Genomic DNA, 23979 nt, shown 5'->3' on the forward strand with positions numbered 1-23979 from the left:
CGCTCGCATCTGAACGGTCTCTTCGAAGCCTTCGCTAAACACAAATACAGGAAGAACGAATTCTCGCATGTTTTTTTTAATCTCATCTTCTCCTCTCGTCTCCAGCTTTACAGCTTTCAGATGCAGACAACAAGCTAAGCTACGGGAGTGATTTTATTGACGAAATATTTGAAGAAGTCGATGTGTTTTCTGAAAAGTGAAGAGGGAATCAATGGAGGGCCTTAAGAATGATACATAATGTGTGCGTATGTAACGTTGTCTGCCGATTACCAGATGCAATTGGATGTGCTCGTTACAGCTAACACTGATAGTTCTCTATTTGACATTCGGTGCACCATAATACGAACCTCTACACCAAAACTAGAAATTTCCTCTTGAATAGAGGAAATTGAATGTGGCAGTTTTCCCACCGCCTTCTCATACGTTCTTTAAGGAATCACTCCACGAATCTGAGGTGGTACGGATTTCCGGTGGAGTATTCCTATACGGGATCGTAGATTATGGAAAGAAGAGTGATTCCGTTCATTTCTTCCTAATTGCCGTAGAAAACGGCCCGGAAAATACGGCTTCGAACGTTCCGGCGCACTATTTTCCGCAAGGAGTTCGATTGGAGGGCGCCAGCCTTGTGCACGCGCGCATCTTCCGGGCCGTTTTTTACGGCAATTAGGAAGAAATGGACGGAATAACACCCCTCTCCATAATCCACGATCCCTTATACGAATACTCCACCTGAAATCCGCACCACCTCAGATTCGTGGTATGCAGCCTTTAAGCATCCTTCATCCATAAACCTAAAGTAATGAAATGACAAAGTGTCTGGCGTTCGCAATCACTATGGTCAATTCCAATGGCGATGCGCCACCACGTCCACTTTAATTCAGAATCGTCTGAGGTTTACGGACGTGTAACTAGCCTATACAGTACAGCGGGGGCTAGCCGAAATGTGAAGTCAGCGTTTCTCCCAGACAAGTCCGCTATCAGTTTATCGACCGCGAATGAATAAAATTTTGGTTGGCACTACAGCGGTTTCAAACCTTCGATCGATTGTGCAGACAAAGCCGAACCTCTTACCAACTGCGCTACACTCGCCCATACAGAAACATGTCTCGACGAACAATCTCTTTTTCCGCTTCAAGTTTTAGCTCATTTTTCTTTCCCTGAGATTTTCTGGTGAATCTTTCCCGAATTTCTTAGACACTTGAAAATTATTGTTGATACATCTATGAGTTCCACACAGAGAAACATCTAAACAATTTTATTCACATATTATTAAAAACAAAACAACGTGGACTCACAGGTTTCAATCAAGCTTTACAAAAGATTATGTTATTAAAAAAATTATGTTAATCAACAGGAAAAGGTCTTATATGACGAGATAAATAAATAAAAAGTAGCTTCAACTACACCAGGTGTTTTCGTTCATTTAAGAACACAAAAATATATTAATATGTTATCCTGACAGCACCGTTTACCATATATCTTATTGGTGCAATATACAAAATATTTTAAGATATTACAATATATTAAGGCCAAATATCTGTACACTCAGTTGCTTAGTAAAAGTGTACGTATAACAAAAATTCAGTGGGAATACGCTGAACTCGAAAATTCAAGCCGCCTGACTGGTCATAAACTCTTGCATCCAGTCAGCCAGCAGTGCGGTCTCTTCCACGGTTACCGCATTGTATAAGGAGGCTCGTATACCGCCTACGGACCTGCAATCAGTTCTTTAGTTCCAAGGGTACACTAATTTTTTTTTCAAAAGAAAATCATTCCAACTAATCACTAATTAATAACGAGTTCTAAAAAAATAATTGAAAATCGCACCTATGCCCTTTCAGTGAGATCATTCCCCTAGCTGTTGCTCCTTTAAGGAAATCAGCCTCTAATTTTTCGTCGCCATCTTTGACTCGGAAACAAATATTCATGTAGCTACGGCACTCCTTATCGATCGCACACGTGTAGAAACCATTAGAATTGTCAATGAGGTCGTATATCATACCAGACTTTTTCTGAAAAAACAAACGTTAAGGCTATAATTATATCCGAGGCAAAGTGGCATCCCTCAGCTGTTCACCTTATTCATTTCAAAAATCGCATCAACTCCACCATTGTTGCGAATCCACTTCAGTACTAAGTTAGTTAAGTAGATCCTGAAAATAATTAATTAATAATTAAATAATAATTAAAACAACATAATATAATAATAAATAATAACATAATAATATGATAATAAATAATGATTAAAATAATTAAATTAATTGAGGCAAATTGTTTAACGAAATTTCGGAGACATTGCAATTGCATTCTGGATAAAATTGTTCCTCTTAGGATTCCAGATATTCTTACAGCTACGATTACGCCTTCAGTGCAAAGGTTTTCCCCGGCAAGTCATCGCTTATGCCGCATATCCTTTATTATCCTAAATTCCCATGTTCCGCATCCCTAACGTCATAGTCATAGTCATAGTCGTCTAACACTCTATCCTTTACAGTCCTACCTTAAAGGAAACCCCACGGATCTGAGGTGGTACGGATTTCAGGTGGAGTATTCGTATACGGGATAGTAGATTATGGAGAGGGGTTGATTCCGTCCATTTCTTCATAATTGCCGTAAAAAACGGTCTGGAAGATGAGGAGCGTGCACAAGGCTGGCGCGCTCCAATCCAACTCATTGTAGAAAATAGCGCGCCGGAACGCTCGAAGTCGTATCTTCCGAGCCGTTTTTTACGCCAATCAGGAAGAAATGGACGGAATCACCCTTCTCTCCATAATCTACGACTCCGTATAGGCTTAGTCCACAGATAAACAGCAGAAGTCTGATCCAATGTACAGTATCATTTTTACAGTACCCAGATATTCTTACCCGTATACTGCCGGAGTGTTATAAAGACTGTTATTGTCGTGCATTTCCTTGTAGCTGAGTATCGCTGGAGTGATCGCTTGTGGCTGAAAAACTACACTTCAGATAGCGTTTAACAGCATAATCTTGGATTTACTCTATCTACAATAGAAAAATCCACCACTTCGCACTCCTACCACTCGCTATTCCTCACCTGTACAACAAGATCCTTCCTTACTATAACCACAGTAAGACCAGCTGCACCGAGATTTTTCTGTGTACCGCCGAACACAACTCCGTGCTGAAAAGTCGGCACTTTTTTCAATGGCAGGATGCTGGATGAGGGGAAATATTCTCACATTGGTGAAATCGAAAGGTCTTGAAAGGAAATTCGACGATATGTCGGCGACGAGTGGTACTCCATGTACCGAATACGGTGGAGAATGGAATTCAATACCGTGTACTGTTTCGTTTGCACAATAGTATAAATAAGCAGCATCCTAAACAGAAAAAAAGAGTACGAGTAATGTAATATAGTAGAGAACAGAATAATAGTAGAAAAATAATTCATAGAAAATGGTCCGACGTACTTTGTCATGATCCCAACAGCTCTGATCTGGAATTGTTACGTAGGGTTTAGCTGGTACGAACACCTGAAAATTACTTTTGAAAAAAAAACAGTTTTTTTGAAGCAGGTTGATGTCTTAAGATTTGCAAATGGATAATAAATAAACAAACAACGGGGTTAACAAAAAAAAATAAAATAAAAAACAAGACAAGATTTTCAAGTGAAAAACATATCATACAAAACGGATTTTCAAGCCAAGAACAAAAACAAAAACAGCGAAGAACAACAACTTCAAATTATTTTTCATGCATGGAGCACTTTTTCGGCTACGTTACTTCGATTTTACGCGTCTGATTTTTTGATATTACGCAGTAAAGCTATTTAAGGAAAAAAAAAACTCATAGCGTAAGGGTGTTCCAGACTCTATGTAGTCCTAGCTATGGGCGAACACTAAGACATTGTTCACGCAAGAGGTTTTTGACTTTAGACTCAGGCAGCTTCTGGATTAATTGCGTACCTTCTTCACTCGAATGTACTTGCTTCCCTCAGCGGCAGCTTTGCTCGACCATGCACCCGTGATTATGTAGTCAGCAAACTCTTTTTCACCCTGACAAATAAACAATAATTTTTTTGTAAGTGAAGGATATGATAAAGGCGTGCAGCATCAAGAAAGAAGAGGTTCCATTCGCCTTTATTGAATAGATCACAAAACAACCGTGATAAGCCGTGGAGATATCAAGTTAAGCAGTAACTAGCGAAGGAATCTCTCCGGTCCTGTCACCGCAGAGGTTGAATCACTCAACAAAAAAAACATCCATTAAAACAATCATTAAGTAAAACCTTCATGTTCAGTGGAATAGCGGCGAACTGTCCAGTACCTCCTCCTTGCATAAAAAGTATTTCAAATTCATCCGGAATTTTCCTGAAAAAAAAAGAAATTGATTTGTGATAATATCCATTTTTAGTAACGTTTATTTTGGCGATCCTATAAGTGTAAAAAGTTATTTCGTTGGCTAAAATGAAACCTCAGATGCCTCTGAAGCCTCGGACTCCCATATTTTTACAAAACATTTGAGTTTTCGTTGTTTTTCATGGAAAACTACATCCTTCGTTCTTTTGGGGACGGCTTACTTCGAAAATCTCTCTGAAGGTTTAGCCATAATTTATCATTACTTACATTATTATTTTTATTATTTTCATTTCTCAACATTTATTCACTAATATTCATTTATTTACTATTATTCTCGTTATTTATATTACTATTGATCGATCACTATGAATTTTTCCACCAAAAAAAAACAAACAGGTAACACCCTAATAACATTCTGTCTACAGTATCTCTGCTTCATTGATACTCAGGACAACGGTAGAATTGAAGGATTGCAGTAGAAACGGGAATAGAGGTAACAAAACGTACTAAGTAGTGCATATAGCAAAAACTCACATGAGTTCCCTCAACAAATCCTTCGTTTCTTCGAGAACCTCTGCGAAATCTTTCGAACGATGCGACATTTCTGCGAACACGTTCAAATTTATCAACTCTGACGGTAGAAGAAAAATTCTAAGGGACCCTACCCAAAATACTGATGCCTGTCCCATTGAAATTTATCAATTCATCGCGTGCCTTGAGCAACACCTAAAATAAATCAATTATCATCAATAAATAAGCAGCTGATAGAAATTTCCACAACCTCTTCAGGAATTTTCGCTGGACCAGCTCCGAAGTTAATTTTTCGATTAGTCATATCTAAAAATTACGGGTTTGAATGGAGGAGTACGAATGAAATTTCTCGCATATTTCCTAAGAAGAAAGCGGTGATCAAAAACACGCACAAAATATTGGACAGAATAAAATTGGAAACATTGAAGAGAGACAATGTGTTTGTTGTTTCGCGAGCCTGGAATGTGTGCAGAAAAACGAGCGACCTCCATCTAAACGCTGATCTACGTATGGTTGGAAACCGATATCGTGCAGATTAAAATCTCTGGTTGGAAACTCCATGATTTTCGGCCGTGTTTACAAAAGACCATGTTTGTTGAGTAAAAAATATTTTGAACTCAACAAAATTGGCTTAATCTGTGTATAGAATCACATCTTTTATCTTCCTGACACAACATTTTTTTTAAAACCTGTGTTCATGACTTTTAAACAGTAAAACAATCCTACTCTTTGTTCTGACGAATCCATGGAGTTTTTTTTTGGCTATGAATTAGCAATGATTCCCATTTTAGGAATCCATTTGCAATTATCTACAACATTCTATCAAAACATCTACAGTACTCCTATTGACTTGTTTTTATCTTTTCAATAATTTTTTTATTTATTTATTTTTTATGAACAAAATTTGCGAAACGCTATGTTGGGCTTCGTGAGTGATGCGGCCAATGGACACATTAGATCTTATGATTATTTATTTATTAATCTTTATTTATCTTATGATTGTGAGAGAGTAAGTATGAAATTTCGCGCTATCGTCACAAGTTCTCATGCCTTTCTCTACTTCCTTCTAATTTCAAAGGAAATTGACTTCATAACTGGGGACTGAATCCCTAAAGCAGTAAAATCTTCGCAGAATCAAATGTTAACCTTCTAGAAACACATAAAGGAATAATAATGTACGCTGAGTAGTTTTACGGTTGAAGTCGACTGTAAAAGAAATAGGAATTGAAGATTTATGGCAGATACTATAGCGCCGCTACTTCCAAGACGGGAATCATCCATGAATAATTCAAATTCCGCACTTTCTATTCGAATAACAGATATTTTTGGTGAAAATGAAAGCTAGGAACGGATGAGACGTTGGGAAAATGCTTTGGGGAAGAGAAATATGCAGAATTAGCCAGAAATTCACGGGATTTGTTTGTTAACTGTCTAGTGGTGAAGGAGAAAAAAAAGCTGGGGCTAGGTTAGGAACAAAGTGATCTCTGCATCATGCGTTATCGCTAGACATTATCGAACGGTAAAGAACTTGACCGCTGGGCAGCGGAGAAGACCGACGGAGAACAGATAGCGGAACAGATAACGACTAAAAGAGTAGCTATTCTCATTTTTTTTCATAAGATTAGAGCTTAACTCTCTCAAAATCATAATGGAATACATTTGTACTGATTGTGACAAGTTTTCTATGTTTCATTTATTTATTTATTTTTTCCAACATTTCTCATATTTTATTTTATATCTATTTCTATTTTTCTATTTCGTAACGAACCACTACCATTATGCTTGGAGAGAAATAGGACGTGAATTCTGAGATGTAGACCTAGCAAGAAATTTCAGAACTCAGAGATTTTACAGCTGTGATTCCCCCACCCCTGTTTTTCAAACGATCATCTCATGAGGTACTAAGACACCCGTAAGGTAATGACCTAAAAGTCTAAAAGGTCTACATAAATATTTAAAGAAAAAAAAAGAATTTTTATTAAGGATGAGAATCTCTGTCGGTCAAGGCGGTCATAATGTCGCAAGGATCGAACTGGAAGGAAAACAAGTGATCGCAGATGCGTGGATGAAGATTGGAGAAACGGTTACGTGGTCACTAGCTGCCAAAAAAACGAGCTTATAAACACCGATTCTATTGTAGTATGAGTGAGTGAGAAGAATGTGAGAGGAGGTACGGTGGACTCAGGGAATCCTCATCAGTGTCTCATGTGATACCGAACCATATATAGGTCACATATGTAGGTCAGAGGTCAAGATTTCACCTGTTAATTAACCACCACAGGCATCGTCTTTCCCTAAGGTCACATTCTCATTTACTCTAAAAATCTTTTTCCTTGATCACCTTGATCACCTTGACTCCCGTTGATCTTCGAACAGGTCGAGCGGGCTCCAGTAATTCTTCCATTTGTCCCGCTCGCGTGCCAGAGTAGCTCAGTGGTTCCTCCTTTCGCGTGGGACACGAAGAGCATCATAATTTTCCTTGAAGGACTTCGTGAAGAAGTCTGACCCTTCATAACATCCTTTTTCCCAAATCTAGAAAATATTGGACCTTCTGAGAGAAAAAAACCTTCTGGCAGACCTTCTGTAAAATAGAAAACATATAAAAATAAATAAATAAAGACCGGAATTTCGGAGAATTCGGTGAAACGTTCAAAAATGAACAATGACGGAACCCGTTGAAACAGAAGAATTAACATTTAGAGCGGGAGTAAAATCCTTGCTCCACATTTTACTACATCAGGAGCAGACAAAACGAAAACTTTCACAGCAACTAAGTAAAAACTTGGGGTTTTTGACGTTCAGAACGGAATTAGAACGAAAATATTTAACAAAATCAAGAAGGACAAGTGGAGAATTATTCGTCTCTTATTAGAGCGTCTGTGACGATATATTAGTCAGAAATTTTAATTCAGGATGAAGTGTAGTTTTCCAAAGACCTTTCTAGAACCTCAAGACACGTTTGAATAGAATCAGCAACCATTAACTACTACCAGTACTATATGAATCGAACTTCAGAAGGATTCACATCGAAGCCATTGCTGGAAGGAGGTGCACACGCTTCTGGATTTCTTCTTTTCTGCAAAATTTAACGAATCATGTAGTCGTTGTATTTTTTATGGACTTTCCCGAATAGAATACGGGTAATCCCCGACGAATTTCCTGAATTAGCGTTTTCACACTTGCGAATAGTGTTCTGATCTGTTTTTTTTCTCTTCAACTCCTTTTTGTGAAAAATGGAAGGGATCTTCTGGCTGCAAAATTATGCATATCAGAGCCATCACGCAGGACTTCTTTTTATTTTTTTTTCGAAATTTTGACAGGCAAACGTTGATCAGGCTATCAAAAAAAAGTAACAGTGTGAAGTCTTGCCTTTTTCTTCAGAAGCAGACCTTTCGGGAGAGATGATAAATTTCGAAAAATGGGTCAGCTGCGGTGCTTCGTACATGATTTCCAGAAAATTACTTAGGTTTTCTTATTGTTCTTTCCCTTTATTCATTGTTTTCATTGCGTGCTGCTATTTAGCTGAATATTGCATTTTACTACTTATTTTAATTTTGTATTAGCCTCCTTTCCCTACTGAGGGGCCTAAAAGGAGGTTAATCTAAAGTGGATCGTCTAGGTAGACGCGATGCGATCCATCTTTTTAACCCAAGTCTCTATATTGTTTCCATGATATTTTGGAATATCATAAAAAAAAATCCTTATGAGGATGCGCCTACGCGTTCGACTTCAACTCAGACTTCGTTTGAGGTTAATGAACGCACGTGCAGCCCTATAATGAATTCAGGGACTAGCCGATGTCCCAAGTCAGTGTTTTCATCCTCCGAGACAAGTCTGGTATCAATTTACTTTTATTTTTACCGGCCGCAGAGGGATGAAAGGCTTGGTTTGCACTGGGCGGATTCGAACCTGCGATAGTTTGTAGCCACAGCGGAACCTCTTACCGACTGCGCTACACCACCCATTAGAATACAATAAAAATATTAATATGAACTATTTTAGAATAATTTTAATTCTTATTTCAGAATTGTGAAAAAGTGTTAGCTGTATGTTCGGTTTCTTTTTACCGAGTTCATAATAATATATTCTAGTGTTTTTCTTTGGAAAAACATACAGCACGCACGTCATCCAAAACTTTTCTCTTCCTATCTGTTTCTGGGTAATTTTGATTCCTGGAAAAAAATTCTCCACCTCAGTTCAAATACTGACCTGTTCACTGATCTTTTGTAAACATTTTGGGGGCAGTTCAATGACAGTTTGCCTTACAGTAGTAATCTGCGTAGAATCCGTCTTTGTGAACAAAATTATAACGCCCACCATTGTTAGCAAACTGAGTAATCCATGAAATTGGGTGGATAGGATCGCAAATCGTCTTCTTTTACCTACGGAACTTTCTTTATTTATTTGAATTGTTAACTATAGCCATGTGAACCTCGCTGCTACGCACAACGCTACAGACACCTATTTATGTTATTTACCGAAACATGAAATAATCTTAAACGTCCGGAGTCGTTCGTCCTACGGTACGAGATCCCGCAGAAGAGATTTCTTCATTTCTGGGATTTAACTTTGAATTATCAGTACATGAGAGTGTAGCGTAGCTGGTAAGAGGTTCGGCTGTGTTCACGCGGTCGATGGTTCAAAACTGCCGTTGTGCCAACCAAGCCTTTCAACCTTTCATGGTCCTCAAATTGGTACTAGACTCCTCTGGGGAGAACAAACACAACGACTTAATACATCAGCTGGTCCCGACGAGTTTTTGGTTACAGTTACAGTAGGTTACAGCTGCGTCCACAAATCTCAAACAATTCTGAATTGAAGTCAAGCATCCCAGAGAGATTTATCAACGTGCCCTGCATTCGAAAAGTTGAAAAAAAAGAACTTCTGCCCCCTACGTGCCATTTAATTCTTTTTGTTCCCACGGATCTCTCGCACCAGGAGGATCGCAACCGGTTCTTCGCGAGAGCCGTGTGGAATCTTCGCAAGTAGCGGATAACGAACTTTTAGCTGCGTTGAGACGTGGATCGGCTGAGCGAGAGCAATTTCCTTTTCTCCTGTCCCAGAACACATTCACATCTCTTCATTCACATACGCTCACAAATATGTATATACGCCTGTGATAGTGGTAAATACGCCTGTGGGTGTGTTTCGTGTCCAGAGACATCCTGTATTTCACTCAGGCCAGGGCCTACATCAAATGAACGGAAGATGCGAAAGATGCGAAGCTTGGAGTTGTCTCAAACCGATGAGCTCCACACAAACAGCTCTAAGATAGTACTAAATACACAATATAGAAATTAAAATTACAATGGATGTTAGGTGGATACGTTTAGTACACAATATTAAACGTATCCACTCAATATCCAACATCCATGGGCGTCGAAGTTCATCAAGTTGCCTGGATCTTTCTGGATTCTTACATCGACAAGGAAGAGTCTCCTGAGTTCCGAAAAACGATTTCACTGCGATGTCATAAATTACAAGATTGTAGGAGCAACGGGGCCGGGAGGAGAAGGAATATAACGGAGATATGTGCATACGTACATGTATCAGAAGGGACCACCGAGGATCTGATAATCCCGAACGAGAAGGACGAGAAGATCGAGTACAACGTCATCGAAGAGAACGAGATGAGGCGATGCCAACCGCTCATACTCGTTCATGACGCAGGAGAAGAACATGGGCAAATGAGAACTTGGTGAACTTCGTATAATCGTAAACAGGAGTGCAGACCTATTCTCTCGAAGAAGAACAACTGACGGCTGGAATCGGACGGATAGGAAGATCCGGATCAATGCCAGCTTTGATCGTCTTCGTCACTCACGTCCTAACATCAATCTATGAAAAAGGTAGAAGAAAGAGAAGGTCAAAGCTTTTACATGGTCTTTTAGAGGTTCTACAAGAAAAATCACAGTCCCCAGGAAACCATTGTCCGTAACGTCAACGTCAACCAAAATGGACCCAAACGTCGGAAGAACATCACATGGATCCACTGTTTACAGTGGAAAGAATGTGGAGAGAGTTTATGGTGAACGGCACTTCAAGCCTTTGCACTCCGTTGTCGCCGCAGGTGCGACATTGAAAGATTATACTTTAAATCTACTGTCGCCGTAGCGGCGACACTCTTGTTTAGCTTATTTCACCACTTCCAGATAAACAAAATAAAATTCGTTCGCTTCTGCGGTTTTTATGCACTGTATTTTAACTTTTTCACCTTTTTACTGCACATATTACGGAAAGGAAAGAAAAGAAACTGTGTCGTATCTTCAAACAGACAAGAAAACGGAAAACGACGCGAAGGTGCCGAATTTTTTGATACTTGCCCTGGGAAGCCTCGAATGCATCTGCTTCCAAAAAATTCAATACTTTGAGAAATTTCAAAATATAAATAATTCATCTTGTTACTATTTTATAAGCTACAATTAGATAGTAAGGTGTTTACAACAAATTAATGGTATTGCAATAACTGTATTTCCTGCTATATAAAATATGTGACTCAGGATTAGGAGAACATTTTTTTACGAATAAAGTGCTGGTGTTTCATGTGCCTGACTGGCCTGGAGTACTAAGAGTTAATTGTTGTAGAACTGGACAGAACTTGAACCTTCAGGGTAATTGGCGGTGCTGATCACGAATACACGTTTCCTGTAGACGTTAATTACTTTCCACAACGTAACTTCCAGTAACGATCGATTTCATTTTTTTTTGCGCTTTTGCTACAAATGCACCACTTTTAAGGTTTCGGACGGAATGGAACAGAAACTGCGGGAAGGGGAGGGAGTATTTTATGACGGGTATCGGACCGTTGTAGAAAGTGCCTTAAAGCAATTATCGGTATTGTTCATATGACCTACTTTTCTTTAATGTACGATGGAAACGTGACATGGTTTTAATACTACTTTTTTGAAATGAACTCTCGGATAATTGTGAAAGTTCTAATGGTTTCTAAAATTACATACAATCTGAGGTGTAACAATTTTTACATGAGACAAGAAATTTCCAGAACTTTCTTGGATAATCTGTGGGTTTCTTACGTGATTCTGCATTTAAAGGCATCACCCCACGAATCTGACGTGGTATGGATTTCCGATGGACAAACTGTATACGGGGTCGTAGATTACAGGATCAGAGGTGGTTCCGCTAATATCTCCCTAGTCGTAGTAAAAAAACGGTTTGTTTTTTCAAACCGTTTTTTTTTCGGTTTTCACGACGATTTCAGTTGCAATGCGCCACCTTTGTACACGCGCCGCATCCAGCTGCGCAGCGGTCGAAAGCCAGTGAGTTCCCCTGAACTGCTTATACAAGTGAAACCAATGAATAGTTTGCTGAACGGACCAGAACGTCTACATGGAGGAACGTTCTAACGTTCCTCGTAGGAGCTAAAGCGGTTCCCACGCCGTTTTTTTTAGGAGGATGAGGGAGAGGTGAGCGGAACTACCCCTGATCCCGCAATCTACAACCCCTTCTCTAGCTTCACCTTTTACTTTTCCTCACCACATCAGATTCGTGGTTTGCTGCCTTTAAACTGATTGAGGCCCAAAATAATGGTGGTGACGAGGTTAGGCTCATCCAGAACGCAAAATGTGCATCAATAACCGATGTGCAAAAAGATATAGTAATGATGCACGGTTTCGCTTTTGCATGCAACAAAAGTACGGTAGGCAGTACGATCCAAGAAAATAAAAATTCGACTAGAAATAGGAATTTTATCCACCTAAAGTGAGCTGATTACGATTAGAAAATGGAAGCTCTTTCGGACGCAGAATGAGGGACGATAACGCTAAACTTATAAGTTTTCATTTTAAGCACGTATTTAACTGCACAATACATGCCTGATTTTTTTTTCTGGAATTTCTCAAAATTCACAATTTCATGTTCCAGATTCAAGATTATGCCTTTGTTCTTGGAAGTTTCCAAAGTGAATCAATGATCAATCAAGTAAAGTGTTCCTATGACTGGTTCATGAACCTTCCCACTCTTCCAATGAGCAGAAACTTTTATCACTTATTTGAACTGTGCGCTGTCTTCTAATTTCGTGTCATTGACTCGATTTCACTTAGGATCGGAAAAAATCCAAATTGGGAAGAAATCCCTGCCTTTAACTTGCCGCTCTCACAAACAACACCACTTTTCTAATGCGATTGGCAATCGATTGATTCGTTGCTAAGTATTCATTGATGTCGTTATTCTCGTGTTCCATCAATCAAGCCAACATCTTTGTTCCTTCCGACGACAGCTTCAGTTGAGTGTTCTTTTTTTCAGTCATGTGAATGTTTCTTGAACTTAAAGTAGTTTCATCGATGAACCACAGAAATTTTCTGGAAATAATTACTAGAAGTGAGTGACTGGTTGTGACTGGACTGGTTACAAAAAAGAAACTCTTTGTACAAGTGGCCAGATTCAGCATGGTAACAATAATTTGTTACTAGATAATGTTACTAAGTAGTTGCTGACTTCAGGAGTAAATTTCTTTGCTATTTAAGACTATAGTCGTTCAAACCAGAATACCATTACCTGAAGCTAGATTAAATTTGAACAAAACCTAAACAAACAACTCTAAAATCAATCTGATCCCTGAATGTTAATATTTTCTAATTGATTTTCTTGAGCTGTAGCCAAGATTGGTACTGATCGCCTTTATTAAACAACGGCTAACGTTTCGGCGTTATCGCCTTCGTCAGAGCCTGGAAAGTTCAAAGCCATTAGTGATTTATCCCCTCAAGCGCCTCATCACCTCACAGAAAGCACCCAAACGGTAGGCAAACTCAAACGGCAACACATTGGCTAGTGCTTACCTCATTAGCTAGACTTGGTAACGCAGCAGACCACCACGTACCACAACTACGAGCCACAAGGGTCTTTATATAGGGACCTCACAGCGATCAAAACCCGCATAGGTCTTGATATTTTTATTCCTAGCAAACTGCACACACCTACTACTTATGTATACTCAAACAGACGTAGCCTATTTGAGATGTCTACGTATTTCTGGCTTTAATTTAAAAAAGGAACTTTTCTCGAGTACTTTGATGTGTCCACTAGCTACAAACTTGTTATGGAACGAGCAGTAGCTGGTTCGATTAATTACGAATATTTGTGGGTCCAAGGCAGTAGGAGGTAGCGCAGTCGGTAAGAGGTTTCGCTGTAACAGCACGATCGATCGATGGTTCGAAATCGCGCTGGTGCCAACCATGCTCTTCATCCCTCCGTGGTCAATAAATCGGTACCACACCTGTCCGGGAGGATAAAAACACTGACTTGACACATCATTACATCAATAGGAAGCATTGTCTTGAATGAATAAGGTGCTAGAACCTAAATGGAGATTAGTCAAGCATTAATTGCAAGAAGAAAAAAGCTTAGCTCTCGCTTAGCTCCCGCAAATCTCTATACAGTTACAAGTTCGTGAACCTCAATCGATTCTGAATCAGAGTGAAAGCGTTGGCACATCCTAAGCGGATTCGTTATCCTCTTATCTTTTTATTGGACCAAAAGTGAAAAGTACGTGTCGAATAGCTGAGAAATCTCGCTTGTCCTCTTTTTTTTTGTGTTTTTTTCGTCAGAGTCGTTGTGTTGACCCATTGACACTGTTGAAGAATAAGTTTATAGAGAAAGTAGACGCATATGGTCGCCCCATAGAGGACTTTGTAAACTGACGCTGTCCTTCGCCAAGCGCCGCCAGTGTAGCTAAGCATTCACGACCTTGCACGATTCACGCTTCTTACAGCAAATCAATAAAATCGCTCTAATCTAGTCGACATATCGCACATTTTGACGTCTTTTTTTCCTGTCACTAAGGTCAAGGGTTTTTTTACAGTACTTCAATAAAATCAGCTATGGGTTACCGTAATCACGTGGATAATTCTGCTATTTACTTCAGATGAAAGCGTACCTTATTTCTGCCTTCCTTCTACTTCTAGTACAACATTGTTCGGCCATCGAATGCTATACGGTAAAGTTTAATGCTTTTATTTCGCTTGTTTCTCTTTTTTCCGTCGCTATCATTGAATTTCATCCACAGCCCAAACCAGGACGTGGATAGAAATGTTTTTTTCATTCAACATATTAAGTATTTGCCCAATTATTATCTGTTATTATTGTTATTGTTATTATTATTACTGATTACTATTATTATTTACTATGTGCCAGCCAGAATTTTCGCAGAAAGGAGTTCATTTCCGTTGTAAATGGTGCGACATATTTTGAAATTTCTTCCGAAATAATTTTTATTTGTGCATATTTCTACCACAATCCCTTTGCGCAAAAAATCAAGTACAAGCACACCTTGCCATCCGAGGATGAACGAGATCTTCGTCTTGCTTTTTTTTTTTGGAGGAAGAGAATTCAGAATAAGCATTGCAGAGAAATGTAGGTGGTGTAGCGCAGAGATATGCACAAATAATAAATAGCTCCACCTCACAACTTTCGCTGCAAAGCAAAGCATCGATTGAGTGATCCGTTCTCCTAATCCTTCGTGCCTTCTCTTTTGTTCTCGTAATTCTTTCTATCACATGCTCCGTCGAGCACCACGATGAAAGAGAACACAATAAAATCCTGAGGTTTTTAGATTTCATGTTAAAGGCATCACCCCACGAATCTGAGGTGGTGCAGATTTCAGGTGGAGTATTCATATAAGGGGATAGTAGATTATGGAGAGGAGGGTGATTCCGTCCATTTCTTCCTAATTACCGTAAAAAACGGCCCGGAAGATGCGGCGCCGCACAAGGCTGGCGCGCTCCAGTCGAACTCGTTGTAGAAAATAGCACGCCGGAACGCTCGAAGCCGTATCTTGCGAGCCGTTTTTTTACGGCAATTAGGAAGAAATGGACGGAATCACCCTTCTCTCCACAATCTACGATCCCGTATACGAATACTCCACCTGAAATCCGTACCACCTCAGATTCGTGGAGTGATGCTTTTAAGTGATCAGTTCAATAGGTGCGATAGGGTGGAGCCGGACCCTCCTCAGGTGAAGGGGTCCAGCTCATGGGTGGCAGCTCAAATGATGAGGATGATCCTTCCCCAACGGCGCAAAAGTGATGGGGGCTCCGGCTATCGAATGCATGGAATTATTTTCCATTTCCGGATAATATCAACAATTTATGCTTTCCTAGACCTATTTCTTCAACGGGACCGGGAATACGTAGATTTGATTGTGAACGGATGTGTGACGTCGTGAACAGTGTGACACCGGTCTCTGGTATTCGTCGTAATTTCGGGAGTTCAACTGTGTAAACGTGAACATCCCCAAAAACGATGCTCACCTCTACCTCTTTGAATCATCACAGTAACAAGACTTGGTAAACAACTCGATCAATTAGAAAAAAAACGCTTCTATACTCTGTCTGTTTACTTGTGTGCGTTTTATTTATTTATGAAATGGCATAACAGTATGGGGATGCCATGTGAGTCATTTCAGTGATGTCATCCTCCACCGATCATCTGTCACTCCATTGATTTACCAGCTACGTCAGTGGTAGTGATGATTCAAAACCGGAGGAGGGGAAATGACGAGCGGAAATGCACACATAAATATTGGATCTTTCCATATCTTTATCCGAACTTTTGAAAAAAATTGAATTCTTTAAAATTTATTGGTACAAAACAAAGGTAAAAAAATGTACTTACAATCATTACCAGCAGCACGGGGGGTGTAATGTAGCGGTTAGAGGTTAGAGGTTCCGTTTCCTCCACGATCGATCGGAGGTTCGAATCCGCCCTAGTGCTTACCAAGCCTTTCATCCCTCCAGGATCGATAAATTGGTGCCAGACCTGTCTGGGATCAAAACACTGACTTGACACATCGGCTAGCCACTGCAAGTCATTGTATGGGCCAGTTACACGTTCGTAAACCTCAAGCGATTCTGAATTGAAGTGAACGTGGGGGCGGATCCCAAGCGGATTGATTAACGCCAGAAACTTTATCCTTTTCAAACTTTTGTCAGCAACACTTAGCCACTTAGTAGGCAGCGTCTCATGGTCCCACTTCCTGAAGGAGAGGCGCAATGACGATAAGAAGTCGTTGAGTAGATTTTCGGGGCTATCGCAGTTTTTGAATTTTTTTCTTGCGCAGATGTTGCTTTAGGATCTGGAAAAGATGATAGTCGGATGGTGCAAGGTCCGGGTTCTAGGGAGGGTGGTGCACGGCCGTCAAGCTCAATCCTTCCAGAAGTTGCCGCGTCAGCTTTGCCGAGGTTCCATGCATTGTCTTGGTGCAATGCAACTTCGAGACGTTTTAGGTGTTTTTTGCATCGCTTACCAGCTTCTGACGTTACTTCATTTAGAGATTTGAATTGATTGTATGATCACATACTAACCATTCCAGAAATTCCTCCAAACAAACTACAAGAAGAATTTAATTAGTGAAGAAGATTCAAGAATTTAAGAACAACAACAAATCTCAGAAGTGGGAAAAAAGATCTGATAATACTCAATGGTAGATTTTTTGTTGAAAACGGACCCTTGAAAAAAACGCAGTTTTTAAATCAGGATGCAGTTGAGTCGAAACGTCCAGACTTTTGGTGAAATTACGGGAGCAGAACTGCTCGTTGTGCGATCCTCACTAAATTCAACGCAGGTATGCCGCAACGCTGGGTCCCAGCGTACCACCAGCTGAATCGCTTTTGCAATTGTATGTACCTCGAATCAGCTCACTTTGACGCGACTCTACGATTGCGTGCTAGGACTCTTAGGCATAATTAGTTCCATTATGTAGTTGAACAAAAATCTCCAAATTTCCTTGAGAATTTCATTTTTATTTAGAGAATTTTTAAACGAAAACGTTAAAACAACACTCCGTTTGAGAGGCACACTACTTGTCATCGATTGTGATGATCGTGAAAGGAGCGTGGTGGTGTCGATATCGCCGTCGACTTTTGTGCTTACTGGTTATCTGACGATCATAACTGTTCAGGAATTGTGGCAGGGAATGGTCTCGTGAAAATGCCGTTAGGGTGGAGGGGGGAGGGGGACAGCACTCAGTGGCGCCCTTATTCCCCAAACTCTAACTTACTTTTTTTTTACTTTCTCCTCTTAGTAAGTTAGGTTCACATATCATAGATCCTCTAAGAGTAATGCTTAGTCCTTAGGGCTCCGATTGATTTGATTGTTTACTTCCAGAAATAAGGGCGCCACTGAGTGGCCCCACAACGACATTTTACCCTTATTCTCCGCATCATCGATAAATAATCCATAATGAATCAGCGTAGTTAGTCAATGTCAATAAGACCCACGCTCCCTTCACGATCATCATTCTTCAAAAAAAAAAAAAAAAGAAAAAAAAAACACGAAAACCATTGCCGTCTGGCACCCACTACACAACCCTGTGACTTCTTGCAACCGAAGCAACTGCGTAGGAAATTGTAGCATTGATTCCCTTTCAGGATAACTAGGGCATTACTGTCTGAAAACTAAGTCCCTCCTTCGCCAGCGAAATGTTAACGGATACCTTGCACACCGATTTATCGAAAACTCCACTGGATGGCTTCACCGCAGTTGATCAAAGGAACGAAAATATTTTTTTCGTGGTTCTAGCTTAGTTCTAGTTTAATTCTCGGTCCAGGCGGTAATTTTGATGTCATGTGCAAAAAGACGGAAAAGATCTGAAATTACTTCTGTGAAAACCACTTTGAATCCTGTCAACCACATTTATATCATAACACTATTTTCCTGCCGAACGACTACATCCTCTTTGATTGTGAAACTCTTATGTGCTAACCATGATATTATTGATCGATTGATTTCCTGATTATCTATTGTCGACTCTGCAAAAAAATGGCATAAGATAAGATCAAAAATTACTGGATTCTATCCTCGTATACGTACAATTAATTTTTGAGAGCTCAGTTTCGTTCTCAATCCACTTCCAAATTTAACATTTGTACGCAAAAGTTGAATTCAGATGTGTTCGTTTCACGTGACGTAGAGGGCAAGTGTTCACCATGAACCCTAAAAAAAGAGGAAAACCGTATTTGCTTTCGAATTTTCAATGTTGGGCTCGAAGCGGTGCCGTGGAGACAACGGTTGGAACCGGGCTGGAACTGTGGAGATGAGTGGCGCTACCGTGGATCTTTACACGACCTCATCCCAACCGCTACGCTCCACCGCTCCTGTTCGAGCTGGAGAGTTTTGGTGATGATATGGAGTGGAGTCGCTTCCTACACACTACACATGTTTATAGTCCGTTCTGATAGGACTGACAACAAGGGTTTTTCTTAGTTATCTCTAGGAACGAACACTTTTTGACGCTAAGACGTTGACACATATAGTCGGGTCAAAACGACATGAAGCACGGACATTTGCGCAAGCGGCTGCGCTCGAAGCGGAGCGGTGGAGCGTAGCGGTTGTGATCGTGTAAGGACCCTCGCTACCGCCACCCACCTCTGCAGTTCGCCATGGTCCCACCTGGATTCCCACCGCTGTCTCCACCGCACCGCTTACGAGCGCGGCCGCTTGCGCAATGGTCCGTGCTTCATGTCGTTTTGACCCAACTATAATTTGAGATTTTTAGAAGCTTTGTCCGTTTGCATAATTCCCATTGTTCCTAAAATAAAAGTTTTGAAGGGTCTGAAACTTATTGCCGGACAATCTCTTGGATCGGAAACGATACAATGTGATAACAGCAACGCGTACTGCTACAACATGACCGCTAATGCTGCCAATGTTGTCGACGTCTTAAAGGCAGGATGCTCCTTGTGGCGATGCATGGTGGGGATTGTTACCCTTTCGTATCAGAACTGTTCTATGATTATTGGTCCTACATTTGCTAGATTTCGTTTTTCAATATTTGTTGGTTTGTATTTCTTTATGTAAAGGTTACTGAGTCTATTACAAATTATCTAAATCACAATTTAAATCACAATTATCTAAATCACAAAACAAAATTATGTTGGAACCGTTCTAAACGGCGGACATTCGTCCTAAGGTCATGAAAGAGGAACAAAGATTAGAAAGTGGAAATCCTACAATTTAGGATATGACAGCAGCAACACACTCCGGAAAACGATCTGATTTATAGTGCAAAATGACGCAAGAGGTCCTATTTGAGACAGTACTGTTTCCGATCGCTTACAGGTGGTCACGAGACGCTCTCATCGTAGCGCGATGTTAGGCTTTCAGACCTAAAGCGAAGTGGAGGAATATGTCTCACTTCGTGGCTGTCTGCTGCGAATCCATCAGTAACACAATGGGACATAGGAACGGAGATCACAAACGTTCGATCTGCCTGACTTACTTGACCTATACGGCGAGCGAGTGTTACAGCCTAACGTCGCTATACATATCTTTGCCGATATATATCGTCGTTGAACATACCCTAGCCCATCTTGTTCAATATTCAGCTAGAGCTTGCGTAGAATCCACACATTCGTCGCTATTTCATGATTTGTAGGACATTACGTCTCGACAGAACCTTTTATCAACGCCATCTTCAGATTTTCTTTCACCACCTCCGGCGAAAAATTTCTTTCACAATCGCAAGGCCTTTAAGTTTGGAAGCGTTCTCAAGACAGATTGGACAGAAGTCCCCTTAGAATGTGACCAAAGAAACGAAGAAATTTTTCTGTGACTACTTCAGAAAGTTGGGCAATATATCAGGGTTGTCCAGTCCATGTATCATCCACAACTTTGCGTAAAGTCCTTCTTGTTAGGCGCACAAGAGTTAGCCAAAAGTCGCCTCACGGTCACGTAAACATCTTTCTCTTTATGTATGTCTTTATGTAGTGTAGCCCATCACCGTTCACGAGGTTGCCCAACTGCCCAATCCGTACATCACGATCGGGCGAATTCCGAATTGGTAGACTCGCAGTTTTACTTTTTGCTGATGGGAAACGACCATAGGGACTTGGTCAAGGAGTTGAGTGCCAAATTGGCTTCATCGCATCTTTGCTGAACATCTGTTTCGTAACTCCCATCGTCCTTCAGCATACGGCCCAAATGGCAGAGCTCATCCACGAGTTGATTAGGTCTTACGTATACACTGACCCCGTTGAATGGCCGCTTGAGACCCACACTTGCAACTTCGCGCTGCTGGAAGCCAATATAACTTCTCCGTCGGAGTACCCGAGACCAACCAAGGGACGTGCTGATGCTGCTAAAACGACGACAAAAACGGGACACCGCTCAATAATTCTTTCCATTATTCAAAAGAAAGGATCCTGCTACAGCCACTTGTCTCACCCCAGTTTCCACTTTGAACGCTGAAGAATGGCCGGTGTTCGAGTTGCTCTTCTACTCAACTCAAAACATTTGTCGTTAATTAAGGGTACGAGAATTTCTCGAATTTCATCCGCGCGAAGCCATAGAAATGACGGCTTCAATAAGGAGAGTCCAAAGGGGTATCAAAATTTAGAAAATCAAACTGCAAGGGTGCACTGCACAAACTACACTTCGATCACTCTCCTGACAGTGACAATCGTTGATCGACCAGGAAAAAAAACGGCTTGTTGTTTGACGAGCCGATTAAAGAAGATCCGCTTCATAAGTTCGTACGTTACACGAAGCAATGATATAACTTTTGGTTCTCCAAACAAATAGCTTCTTGTGGAAGGGAATTACGAATTACGATTTTCCCAGTCTACTATCTCATTTTCAATTCGTATTGAGCGGATGATCTTCGCCATCAAAGACCAAAGACAAGATAAGGGGGTCCAGCGTTTCTGCGCTAATTGCATCATATCTGCCAGACTTTCCATCCTCTATCTTTGAATGCAGACCAGAATCTACGACTCAGTAGGTGGTTGCTCACTGACCGTGGTGTATGTTAGTTGTCGGACTAGCTAAGAGACCGGCGCTTCCTTTCTACATATACTTGTTCTTCACGCCTTTTCAGACTCATTCATTCTTGACGTCCATTCGTTCTAGCGAGCGTTCTAGCTTCAGCTAACGAAGCAATTTCTCAGACGCCTCCCCTGAATGAGATAACCTGATGTGCGGCCGATACATACAGAACTAGAATTGTACGTGGATCTTGTCTCCGCAGATACAAACGCATGTTTCTTTACAAATGTCGAAACCGGGAGCTTTTTTTGCAGCGTACCAACTACACCTAATAAAGGACAAAGCGTCGTCTAGTCTACTTCTGGTCCCCAATTCAATACTAATCGACACCCTTGAGCGGAATCTCCTTCTGTAATCCACATCTTTCAGACCTACCGAGTTGAGCTTTGGTTGATATGGAACTCCTGACTCCTTTTCTGTTGAGAACTGGACGTTGGTCGGAGAGGAATGAGACGTCCCAGACGGGTCTAAATTTACGGATGTTTGACAAAGGGATGCCTTGTCAGACCACAGTCGACCTGAAGTTCAGGAAATTGAATCTTCTGTTTCTGCTGATATTCCGGCGTTAAATGGTTAGCCCCTTCCCATGTAAACTGATGGTGATCAATGACTCTTCTTAAATGTGAAAGCAACGATGGGGCACGTATGCTCGCAAAAGTCTACCAACGATTTCTGTTGCGTGACGTTTACTTCGTGGAATAATACCATTTTCCAACTTCATCGAATTGTTGTTCGAGTCCTATCTTTGAATTTGCATCAATTCCAACAATTACCGTCAGTTGGCTCAATATCCTGGACGATGATCAACATATTGAATTCATTATAAAAGGCATCCTCGTTATAGTCATCTGCGATTTACGTAGATGAACGAACACTCACGATCCAAGGTTTGAGGCGTTTTGCGATTTACCAGCTGTACAGAGGCGTATCTTGACGACTTTAATACAGTCTTCCCCGCAGAGTTGTTGTAATCGTTCCTCAGACCTGCTGCTTAGCCCCCTACGTTTTTCAAATCGCCGTCGCTACACTAAGTGGTGTAGTTTTCGGTACTGTTGATCAGGCAATCTCTTATGCGTGCTTTTTGGAGTTCAACATTACGAGATGGGTGTTTGTTGTCAAAGATTCCATGTTTCCTTCAGACATTTGACCTATCAGGACATGGGCTCCGGGAGTGTGATGGAAGGCAACACCTTCCTGCAATATTTAGGGAACTTTAGGGAAGCGTCATATAAAATAACGAATTGACTTTTATTGAAGCCAAGGCCACCATGTGCAGGTAACCGTTAGACTCGTATACGCGACCCCGGCTTTAGAACATTTTTTTATATCATTTACCTCTTAAAACTTGTTCAAATCAGGTGAAAATTTGATATGTTACTCAAATTTCGATAGAACGGGGAGGTATCAGATCGCCAGGTCAAATTCAGGTTTTCCATCGTACCATTTCCAAAGAATCTTTCACGAGAACTAGAAAGTTTTTATCGTTCCCATCGATATTTCAACTTAATTTGAAATAAATACTGGAACTTTCTATTATTTCAGTTTGCACGAGATAAATGCATATCCACCGTATTCCAAAACATCCCGATTAGCCTGTGCTGTTGTTCCACGAACAGATGTAACGTCGGTGGAAGTGGCGGCTTTCAGTCGGTGCTTGGAGACATATGGTTGTATGGCACAGCAGGACCACTACCATCCCACTTACGGTATATTTTAGGAAGCAAGTGATAGGTGGGTGGAATGCGAAACCAGAACAAGGACAAAATCATGAAGTGAAGAAACAGTGGACGAAGGATGAAGTACATTTTTAACACATCGTTTGTTATGTGAATTGTGAAGTGCAGTCTTATCGTTCAGGTGGCTGCGAAGTTCAGATCCGCTGACCTAGACGACGACCATCCTGTCAGCACTACACGAGGGAACAGACATTCCACACAAGGGGAAATAGAAATACCATAATAATGGTGTCGATTATTAATAAAGAGAAATTGTTTGACAGTTTGTCTGGGACTCATCTCACTCGCATAGTTGCCCGCTGTTGACGAGTGAACCACTACCACTTACTTCTTTTCCTTGGATAAGATCGAGGAAGTGGCAATTTGCTTGTAGTTCTGGATCCTGTGCTGTCGATATCATTTTCTTCAGTGTTTGCATGAGATTGCAGTTCTCACTGTTCCAATTTTTCTTACACTTTTTTGACAGTCACTACATCATCGTTTCTGTTTGAGTACATTTAAGGATTTATTTTGCATATGATGAATTACAACTGAAGAAACTTGAATTACATATGATGTTTGTCTACTGCTTACAGTAAAAGAAGATACTGAGCTGCTTTAGTTTTTAAGGTACAGTA

General features: G+C 40.6%; 2 protein-coding genes across 5 annotated transcripts; one reads left to right on the forward strand and one right to left on the reverse strand.

Moving 5' to 3' along the window:
- Positions 1-1609: 1609 nt before the first annotated feature.
- Positions 1610-5154, reverse strand: RB195_006933 (uncharacterized protein; the record flags this gene model as incomplete). Its single annotated transcript, XM_064180296.1, has 12 exons — positions 1610-1715; positions 1828-2012; positions 2078-2153; positions 2866-2948; positions 3056-3142; positions 3201-3341; positions 3432-3494; positions 3927-4016; positions 4250-4331; positions 4854-4923; positions 4985-5045; positions 5101-5154. The coding sequence occupies 12 exons, from the start codon at positions 5152-5154 to the stop codon at positions 1610-1612; spliced, it is 1098 nt and encodes a 365-aa protein (XP_064037177.1).
- A 5068-nt stretch (positions 5155-10222) lies between these two features.
- Positions 10223-23585, forward strand: RB195_006934 (uncharacterized protein; the record flags this gene model as incomplete). Of its 4 annotated transcripts, none has more annotated exons than XM_064180300.1 (8): positions 10381-10507; positions 10574-10699; positions 14605-14648; positions 14731-14802; positions 19413-19556; positions 23169-23293; positions 23344-23425; positions 23484-23585. In XM_064180300.1, the coding sequence occupies 8 exons, from the start codon at positions 10381-10383 to the stop codon at positions 23583-23585; spliced, it is 822 nt and encodes a 273-aa protein (XP_064037179.1). The 4 variants fall into 4 exon arrangements, with proteins under 4 accessions (XP_064037178.1, XP_064037179.1, XP_064037180.1 ...); XM_064180299.1 differs by having other exon boundaries at positions 23169-23272; XM_064180298.1 differs by lacking the exons at positions 10381-10507; positions 10574-10699; positions 14605-14648.
- Positions 23586-23979: the final 394 nt, after the last annotated feature.

This window comes from Necator americanus, chromosome I (assembly GCF_031761385.1).
Source record: "Necator americanus strain Aroian chromosome I, whole genome shotgun sequence".
In the NCBI taxonomy this organism is placed as follows: domain Eukaryota; kingdom Metazoa; phylum Nematoda; class Chromadorea; order Rhabditida; family Ancylostomatidae; genus Necator; species Necator americanus.